Below are 10133 nucleotides of genomic sequence, written 5' to 3'. Positions count from 1 at the left end.
CCAGCCTCTCCTTACAGGACACAGAAGTCTCTAGAGTCAGTGATCACTTCTCATCAGGAACCCTGGCTGTCTGTTTGTGACACATACATGTCCCCTTTCCCTGCCCCCCATGGCACGCACATGCAGTGTGGCTGGAAAGAACCCTGAGGTGTCCAGGAGAGTGTCTGGCAGAGCATGGCTGGAGGAGAACTGTAGACATTCCCAGAAGGGGCCATGCAGGGAAAGAGGGCTGACTTTCCCCTCTGGTAATCTGAGCTTTCGACCTCAACAGTGTATCTTCTTTGCCAAGGCAACGGCATCCACACAGAGCCACTCAGACCCCAGGCATTCCTGTGGCTATGCCAACAGGCCAGAGATGAACATCACAAGCCTAGGTATAGCCAGGAGCTCCACGATCCAATATCAGGACATGACCTTTAGATCATTTCCTGCTATACTCCTGCCACCTGGTCCTCTCAACGCTCTCAGCTGCCCAGAAGGAACAAACTGAAATTGGAACCAGCTTTGTACCTTGTTAGCAGGTTCACCTTTGTTCATTTGTCCCAGACGAGCCTGTTTCCTTCCATGTAGACCAAGGATAATGTCTCCCTAGTTTTGAGACATAAATAACATGAAATGTGGAAAGCCTCAAGAATGGTATATCTTAGCAGACACCTTTGTTTTCTCCTCATCCTTGGTTGGATGGGGCAGGCTTAGTGAATCCCTGGACTGTCTCTTGCTTCTGCTTCAGTATCTCCAGGATGATGTTCTGTCCTGATAAAGGTTAGGGACCCCAGGAACAATGCAGACAACTCTCCTCTGTTACCCAAGCCCACCACTTCTCCATGGGACCCTTCTCACTCCCTCAGGTGACTAAATGCTGAAAACAGCGCTTGGATGCTCTGAGGGTTAATCTCCATTGCCAGCTTGACTGTATTTCGAATTGTCATGGGCTTCTGGATGTGTCTATAGGTGTTCTGAGAAAGCTTTAACTGGAGAGAGGACTCACCTTGAATTCGGGTAGCATCATTCCATGGACTGGGATCCAAGGTTATAAAAAGGAGAAAGTGACCCATGCACCGGCATTCATCTCACTTGGCTTCCCAAATTTTGGAGCGGCCTCACATGTGTGAAGTCATGCCTTCCTTACCATGATGTATATCCTCAAACTGTGAGCCAAGACAAACCCTTCCTTCCCCCAGTTGTCTCTCGTCATGGATTTTGTCACAGCAATGAGAAAAATAACAAATACAGCTAAACTTGAGCATCCTGTCCCCCCACGACAGCCCTCTGATTTCAGGGCCCCTGCTCTCTTCTGTGACTTCATTCATTTCTCTGAGCAGAGCCATACTAACTATGTCAAGGGCAGGATGATGGGAGAAAATAAACGTAGCTGAGCATGTACATTTGTGTCATCTAACCTCTGAGGCAGTCTCATTTAGCTGTGATTTGTTATTCCCATTGTGTAGACATAGTAACCGAGGCTGGAGAGATCACAGTCCAGAAATAGCACAGCTAGATATGTGTGGTGGACGGTCTCAGAGATCTTAAACTTCACCCTCCTCCAACTGCCGCTATGCCTTCACAGCACAGCTGGGGTTCCAGAAAGTTCTTTGGGTACTGGCTCAATATTCACAGGTGGTGTCTTTGCAGACAGCCAAGACAGATGAGCCAAGAATGTCAAAGTGGGGCTGGAGGGACGGTGCAGTGGTTAAGAACACTGACTGTTCTTCCAAAGGACCCAGGTTCAATTCCCAGTGCCTACGTGGCAGCTCACAACTGTGTTTAACTCCAGTTCTAGGGGATCCTACACCCTCACACAGACATACATGTAGACAAAACACCAACACACACACACACATATAAATAAATAAATTAATTAATTAATTAAATTAAAAAAATTAAGAACTGTCAAAGGGACTGAAATGCTAGTGCTTGATATCTTTCACTCCAGTGGCCTGGCCACCGGGAAAGTCAATCAGCATGACTCAAAAGCACTCTGAACATGGCTGAATAGATACCATGGCCATCTCAGACAGATGGGGCTTGCCACGCTGAGGTTCACATGTGGTGAGACCCACAACTTGGAAAGGATCTCTGGGCCTAGTCACCCTGGTGGGTCACCCCATCTCTCTGAAACATTCAGTTCTTTCACTTGTGAAAATGGAGGACCAAAGTGTCTGGGAGATCATTTGAGATAGGCCAAGGGAAAGTTTACATGTGCACAGAGCAGTCCTAAAGAGATGCCATGGGCCAATGGCTTCATCTTCTCGGTCTTGGGTGGTCACATGCCGCTCTTGCTAAGAATGAACTGAGACATAGGAGCCGTGGTTTGGGATGGGCCCAGGCTTTTCTACGGCGGCAACAGCGACTCCCACCAAGGGAGCAGTATTTTATCTGTAGCGGAAAGTCTTTCGGTTATTTTCCTAGATCACCCCTCACCTGCAAAGTGTAGATAAGGAAGAAAAGCAACCAGCACGTGGATCAAGGTGATTTGCTGGGCAAGGATGGATAATCCCAGCACTCAGTGAGACCTTGACTCAAGAAGCTAAAACAAACAAACAAGCAAGTAACTCAACAGATCTTAAAGGGCCCAGGCTCTCTGATAATGAGGACACCGCCTATAGCCAGGTCTGGGCTCCCATAGGGGTGGGCAGTCCCATCAGAGAGGAGACTGAAGAAGGAAATCCCGAGGCAGTCCTGGAAAAGAGCTTCCAAATGGCTAAGATCTGAGACCAATGATCTCTCTTGAGATGACAAAAGGCAATCGGGGTACAGGGCAACAGGAGGCAGAGGCCTCTGACATGGTCATATCATTTTATAGAGCCGAGCTTCTCTTACCCAGCACCTGGGTTAACACAAACCCCTGAAGGATGGAGGGTGAAGATTCCCCAGGCCCCTTTCAGGAGAGAAAATGAGTATTGCTATTTTAACCTGGGCATCACTACCGGTGGGCAAAATTATCCTATGTGCAGGTTAATGTCACAGCACACACACCACTCCTGGGCAAACCCTCAAGCCTGAGCTCATTCCAGTGGACAAAGAAACACACCACATGGTGGGACTGCCTAAAATAACTCTCTTGGATTTTCCCCTCTATTTTAAGGTCAAGAGTTAAGATGTACAGGGTGGGTGCTATAGCCTGGCTCTGAAAACATTCCGAGGGGCCAGGTGTCAAAGGCTCACTCTTCCAGGTGGAGCCACAGGGAGGAGGTGGTCGTGTCCAGCGGAAGCTCTTCAGGAACATGCACTTGACTGTAACCTTTTTTCTCTGCCACATGCTCTGCAGCAATGCGCTGCTACACCACAGGCCCTAAAACAATAGCACCGATCACAATGGACTAATACCTCCACAGCAATGAAACAAAATAATCTACTTTTTAAAGATAATTTGGCCAGCATGTATGTATATCTATGCATCATAGGCATGCCTGGTGTCTGCAGAGGCCAGAAGAGGGCCTCAGATTCCCTGGAACTGGAGTTATGGATGCTTGTGAGCTACCACGTGGGTGTCAGTAATCGAAATTGGGTCCTCTGCGAGAGGAACAAGTACCTTGAACGGCTGAGTTCTCTCTCCAGTCCTCTTCTTCTAAAAAAGAGCAAATCAAAACAAAACCCGACTTGTTTTTTATTTATATGTATGTGTGTGCATATGCCATACTGTGTGTTGAGTGCCTGCGGAGGCAAGAAGAGGGTGCTGGGTCCTCTGAAGATGGGGTTACAGGTGGTTCTGAGTATTTGATATGGGTGCTGGGAGCCAAACTCAGATCTTCTAGAAGAACGTCTCTTCAGCCTCCAAGCTTGGTTTCTTCATAAATTACTTCGTTTATGTAGTTATGGAAAACTGACTCCCAGTAGGAAGGAGAGAGAAAATCTTAGAAGACAAAGAGAACCAAACACAATATATAGACACATAGTAAAGATCTAAGTGCTGCTTCTGGAAAACTCGCACAGGACTGAATACAGGATATTAGTTTTTTGTTTTGAGAGAGTCTCATGTAATAGCCCAAGCTGACATTAGACTCACTATGTAGCTAAGGCTGGCCTTGAACTTCTGATCCTTCTGCTTCCACCTCTCACGTGCTGGAATTACAGGCATACACTTCCATTCTCAGAGTAGAATGGCTCAATTTCTGTCCAGACAAAGAACTGTTATACAGTTGTGGTGGTAGTTCGAATGAGGATCCCTATAGGCTCACGTATTTGAACACTTGGTTTCCAGCAGTAGAACTAGGAATAATTAGGAGGGGTGGACTTGTTGGAGGAAGTGTCGACTCACTATTCCAGTGTCCCCCCCGCTCTGACTCCAACTTGTGGACAAGGATGTGAACTCTTAGCTGTTCCTGCTGCCATGTCATTGCTCTGCCATCATGGTCTCTAGCCCTCTAAAACTGTAAGCCCTAAAACAAACATTTCTTTTATAAGTTGCCATATTGATGATATCTTACAACAGCAACCAGAAAAGAAACCGAGACAAAAGACATGTATCAATTTAGGACATGGTTCTTTATGTTTCTGAAGAAGTAGTTCTATAAACACACATAAATAAGGCCAGTGTCACAACAGGTCAACTGAATCTACTGAGTTGAACCCACTGGTGGCTTGGCTATTCAGGTATATTTATGTATTTCAAAAAAAAGTTTTTTTGTTTTTTACATTTGCAATTTTTGCTAACTGAAACATTGGAAGAGCTAAAAAAAAATTTAAAAAAAGATTTATTTTCATTTGTTTGAGATAGGGTCTCTCTATATAGCCTTAGTTATTCTGAAATTCTTTATGCAGACCATGCTGGCCTCAGAAAGCAGAGACCTGCCTGCTTCAGTCCCCTGAGTGCTGGAACTAAAGTGTGCATCACTACACCTAACTTACTGATTTATTTTATGTGCATGAGTATTTGCCTGAATGTATGCATGTATGGGTACCATATGTGTGCCTGGTTCCTATGGACGTTGGATCCTCTAGAACTGAAGCTACAAATGGTTGGAAGCCTCCATGTGGGTGCTCGGAACCTAACCCAGGTCCTCTTTAAGAGCAGTTAAGTGTTTTCAACTGCTGAGTCATCTTTCCAGCCCCACTGGGAGAAATACAAAATAATGGGGGAACTTCACGGACTCACCCTTCAAAGGCACCCACTACCACATTACCCTCTACAACGACAAATGACTCCATCATGAAAGATGCTGAGGCACGCTGGGAAATGAATATAAATTAAGGGTTTATTACAAAATGAAAAATGTTAAGTTTCTCATTGTCAGTGATCCAAGAAAACAAAGCCACAAGCTCTTGGTGGAGCAGAGGCCAGGACACCTGTGTGCAGGCTGGTGGTCAAAAGCCTGGCTCACGAGCGGGCTGACAGACATTGATTAACGACCTCTAGTAGGTGGGTATTCTCCAGGGCAGCTGCCACTCGCTCCTTATCTGCAAGTTGTTTGTTCACTAGGTGGGAAAGAGGGGTGGAAAAAGAGGGTTAAAAAGCAACTCTAGCCAGACTGCTAGCCTCAGTACAGATTCTACCTCTACCAATAAAGGTCCTGTATCACCTTCGCGGGACTCCAAGCCTTGATCAGGATATCCTTATCACCTGTGCCCACACTCTCTTCTCGGGATACACTCTTGTCCCCATACCTCCAGGGATTGCTCAGTCTGTCTCCAGTATTTCCTGAAGCCTGACACAATGTCCTTGGGGAATATCAGAGGGAAGTTCATGGGAAGCAGGAGATTTAAGTCAGGTCAGCTTGGTCTAGGCTGGAGTCTGGCAATATTGTTCACTTAGACCCCTAGTCCTAAGTCCTAACCTTTCTTATAAACTGCTATAGCAAAGGGAAAGTCTCACACAGCTGGGTCCTAGGGGGAAAAAATCAACTTCCCCACCAGCCCACACTAACCTGCATGCTCCGAGGCGTGGGTCCCGGGTGTAATGTGCACATCCATCTGGGAGAAAGACAACCTGGGCCTGAGCACTTATGTGTTTGTCCTTTTTCAAGGGGGGCGGTCCCTTCCCTCTGGACACCATGTCCCTACCTTCCTTCTAATCACTCCTCTTGATCCTGGCCCCTCTGCCCCACCCAAGACCACCTGCAGTCCATCCACTTCTACCCAAGGACCCCGTCAGCTGCTATTGACTTAAAGGTCTGCTGGTGCCTCCAGCAAGCCCATCTACGGCTTCCCCTTCTGCCACACTCCTCACTATTTTCTGGAGTATTTCTTGTCACATCAGCTTGGCATTTCCTCGCAGTTCATCTCTGCGAGCTGGGATCCTTCCAGTCTCCACTCTGACGTCCCCTCTCCTCAGTAGCTGTTTCACCCTTAGGCTCGACTCCAACTGACCTTGAAGCGCTGGGGAAGGGACCGCAGAAGCTTGACTTTGATTGATAGGCCAATAAGCGTGGCCATGCTGCAGTGTGGAATGGTGGGTGTGAAAGCCACGGCCACTGTGCTCTCGGGGTCGCTAACCTAGGTTGACAAGGGAGATTGGAAAGATCACACGACCGCCCCTAGCACAGAGACCCTCTCTTTAGTTTACTGATTTGGGCAAGTCACCTAACTTTTATGGGCTTCAGTTTTAATAACGGCCATAAAGTGGAAAAACAACCTCTTCGCCGTTTGTGAATGGAGAACGCCAGCCTCTAATGTATAACGGAACCTTTTAATTATTTGAACAAGCTCCCACACTCTGATGCTGTCGGTGACTCACCTGAATCCGAACTTGCTCTACTACGTTCAATTCCTCTAGTGTCAGCGGATGCTCGGGGTCATTAATGGACCGAATGAGATGTGCCAAGTGAAGGAAAAGGGACTCTAAGTTTTGGCCCACTCAGAACCTCCGCAGGCATGCCTAACCGGGACACCCCTCCACCAGCGTGTGTTGCACATCACTTCTTCCCGGTACCCCAAGCCCCCACCGTCCCGCCAGCGCCCAGCAGCGGCGGATATCGAAGATCTCGCGGGCATCGATGCTGTCGGGCACCTGTTCGTCTTCCTCGCCCGCCGTCACTGGCCGCTCCCCGGAGCGCTCATAGATGAGGGGGTTGGCGTTCTCGAGAAGCCCGCCGCGCCCACCGCCACCAGAGCCGCCACCGCCGCCCACCATCCCGGAACTGCGGTTCCCACAACCCCCGAGTGGTGTGTACTTCCGCTCCTACGGCGGGCGCACTTCCTGGGAATGAGGCGAGGGCGTGGTGTGACTACGGGGTCGCGCAAGGGACCTGACACTCTCCTGGGACTCGACCGGTAGTTTGCAAAATATTGTCGTGCAGCCTACGCGGAGCCAGGGAATGCTGGTAGCTCTCGCCAGGGGATCAGAAGAGACTCCCGCGGCTCTTGACCATGCGATCCTGTTGGGAGCTGGAACGCAGAAGCCAATACCGTTTGACAAGGGCACTAGAAGCCCCTTGAGATTGAACCCAAACCACCCTCTTCAGGAGGTTAGGCCGAAAGGGCATTCGGATGCTCAAAGTCGCTCTCCGGCTATCACAGAACCGTAGATCCACTAAAGTCACGCTGTTTTCCCCGAACGGGGATCGGCAGGCACTAATTACATGCTTTTAAAGCAATCATGAACTTGAGAACGTCATATTTACGTATGAGTTGGGGAGGGCCGACATAGCCTCTCAGACTAGGAACTAAAATAGAAAAGATGGTGTATACATGAAGGTGGGACCCGTAAACTATGAGTCCTGGAAGCAAAAAGGATTTTTTTTGGGATGACCCCTCCCCCCGCCGCCCCTCTCCACCGAGCTCTCACTGGGTGTGCACGTGCAGTTCTTACCCAGATCAAATTCCCCGAAGGTCCGCCCTATTCTCCATCCGGGGCCCGAGAATGTACTACTTACATCTTCGTGCACTCTTCTTTCCAGGCAAAACCCCACAGTGGGAATGTGGTTACAGGGCAAGTTAACACAAGGACTCAAGACTTAGGAAAAATGTTCCTGACGTCTCAAAGGACTTCTTGGAGGATCTCCCCTGCTTGCTGGTCAGAGGCGCGCTGCAGCCTGTGACCTTAGCCTATTCAGGAACTCTCCTGAGGGCACAATGATCTTTCCAGGCACACCGTGTCTGGGTCAAACTTTTGGGGGCGGCCTTGATATGCAATGGCTTGTCTGTGAGACACAGCCATGCCTAATGACAGTGCAGAGGCGGACCAAGACGCTGAAGTTAATGTGGCAGACAGACTTTCGGCCTGTTTAAATGCTGTGTTGTGTGGGCCCTTGATTCTCCTCTTCCCAGTGCAGGAGGAGACCTTTGCAGAGCACAGGGACTTGAATAAGAATTACACAACTGTGTAGAGTCAGAGGCTGAGCCTGAGGGTGAGGATGCACCCTGGAGAGGAGCTTGTGGAGGGTTGATGATTGGGGATAGTGTGTGTTATCATTCATAAACATAATGCAGGTGACCTGAGGCCAGTCCCACGAGGGGCAGCGGTGGGCCACCCAAAGCCTTGGCAGGTCCCCTTGTGGGTGGGAGATAGTGGCAAGTGAGAGACAGATAGAATAACCAGAGAGAGAGAGAGAGAGAGAGAGAGAGAGAGAGAGAGAGAGGAAGAGAGAGAGAGAAACGCTAGGGTATAGAGTTATTCCCACCCAATGAACTGCCAAAAATGTTTACAGATCCAGGGTCTCTTGTGGCATTGGGAGGGTCAGATATTTCTGAGGACATCCAACACAGGATCCAGTCAAGCATAAGGAGCTCTGAGGAGTGCTGAACTTGGAGGTTAGACACCTCTGGGTGGGAATGGGTGGGTGAGGGTTGGGACATTTTCATTCTCTGTGAGTGGCTGTGGAAGTGGTTGGAGCTGCTACTCACCATGGGATAATGATGGTAATAATGCTGATGGTAATAACGGCTTCCCTCTGGCATTTGGTTCTGAATGTGCTCTCTGGCATTGACTGACTGATGAAAAGGGCTCCCAGCAAGGTTCCTTGTCCAGGAAGGTACAGAAACTCCTGGCCCCACACCCCACACCTGCACTAGGTGGCCCCTGTGTTCTGTTCCCCCTGTAGTACACTTAGACCTGGGGCAAAACAATGGCTTGACTTCCAGGGCAAAGGGGATGTGTCAGGCAGTAGCAGCCAAGCCTGGATGGCCCTATGTCCAGGGTGTGTGTGCAGTTCTTTATGTCTCTCACCACAGGGCATCCTAATGTGTACCCTGGTGACCCCTGCTAGGCCACTTGAATCTGACCTACCTTAAGGAGGCAGCACTTACTTTATCCCTTAACTCCTCCCTATCAGACTTTCTCTTTTGCCCACAGCCAACCAGGCTATTGAGGTCACCAGTGCCTTTGGAGGCAGAAACGTCAGCCTGACCCAGTCCTGTTTCCTGCTTAGAAAAATCTGTGACTGCCGTGGTCAGAATCATTTACAACCACTAGAGGGCAGGGTTGAGTCCCATCCTCTCCCTTCCATCCAGGCTTGGTTTCACAGGGACCATCAAGTTGGTAGGGTCTTCGGTGAATATACAGGGTTTACAGGAGTGAGCTCCTGTGCTTATTTTCAACAGTATGGTCACAAACTTTCTGGAGCTGGACTTTTCACTCCAAGACAGCTCACTTCACCTCATAGCATGGCACAACTTTCTCATGTCATCATAGAGGGTGAAGCATTATTGAGGAGAGTCTCTAAACGACCACCTCAGCGAGTTGTCTCTTGCTGTGACAAGTGTCAAGCATAATTGATGTTTCATAAGTTTCATGGACAGAGATCCCATCTATACTGTGAAGATGTTTGACTGTGGGTTTCCGAAATGAGGATGGGGGTGTCAGAAAGCCCAGACATGTCCATCAGAAGAGACTGCTGTCCCCTGTCCCCCTGAGCACCTATCCATGTATCGAGGGTCCTTATGCTTTTTAAAATTCCCTACACACCCATGGCTCTTATGACACCCCTATTATCCTTGGTCCCCCATGTCATTAATTTCCATTCTTACCTTATTTTCATCCGTAAGTTCTTTTATTTGTCCTTTAAGCAAAGCAAAATGAACCCCTCTCTTTTCTACGTTGTCTTCCTATAAAGGTGCCAAACTGTGTTGTCTGCAAGTGTTTTCCTAAGACATTTCATCTCTGCCACCACACAGCTAGATCTTCTTCCTATAGGCCAGAGATAGCCATAGCTTTTTGCCTCTGAGAAACCGCCTTTTTGGAGTTCTGGTTTTCTCAG

The 10133-nt window shown here is 48.6% G+C and overlaps 1 protein-coding gene across 1 annotated transcript; it reads right to left on the bottom strand.

Moving 5' to 3' along the window:
• Window positions 1-5175: 5175 nt before the first annotated feature.
• On the bottom strand, window positions 5176-7856 carry Ciao2b (cytosolic iron-sulfur assembly component 2B). Its single transcript, XM_057753812.1, has 6 exons — window positions 7812-7856; window positions 6913-7323; window positions 6674-6753; window positions 6307-6432; window positions 5865-5910; window positions 5176-5415 (listed from the first exon to the last, which is right to left on the bottom strand). Exons 2-6 carry the CDS (start codon window positions 7067-7069, stop codon window positions 5318-5320), a joined length of 507 nt encoding a protein of 168 aa, XP_057609795.1. The 5' UTR covers window positions 7070-7323; window positions 7812-7856; the 3' UTR covers window positions 5176-5317.
• Between the last annotated feature and the right edge of the window lie 2277 nt (window positions 7857-10133).

Source organism: Chionomys nivalis, chromosome 21, assembly GCF_950005125.1.
Source record: "Chionomys nivalis chromosome 21, mChiNiv1.1, whole genome shotgun sequence".
Classification (NCBI taxonomy): domain Eukaryota; kingdom Metazoa; phylum Chordata; class Mammalia; order Rodentia; family Cricetidae; genus Chionomys; species Chionomys nivalis.
This window is presented reverse-complemented; position numbering and strand designations above follow the sequence as displayed.

What these genes read in the sequence shown, in the direction of transcription:
- Ciao2b (XM_057753812.1), bottom strand. Translation starts at nt 7,069, where the DNA reads ATGGTGGGCGGCGGTGGCGGCTCTGGTGGCGGTGGGCGCGGCGGGCTT. An exon ending in CGATGCCCGCGAGATCTTCG is followed by an intron (nt 6,754 to 6,912) that starts ATATCCGCCGCT and finishes TTCACTTGGCAC; the next exon opens with ATCTCATTCGGTCCATTAAT. An exon ending in CCCTTCCCCAGCGCTTCAAG is followed by an intron (nt 5,911 to 6,306) that starts GTCAGTTGGAGT and finishes TCTTTCTCCCAG; the next exon opens with ATGGATGTGCACATTACACC.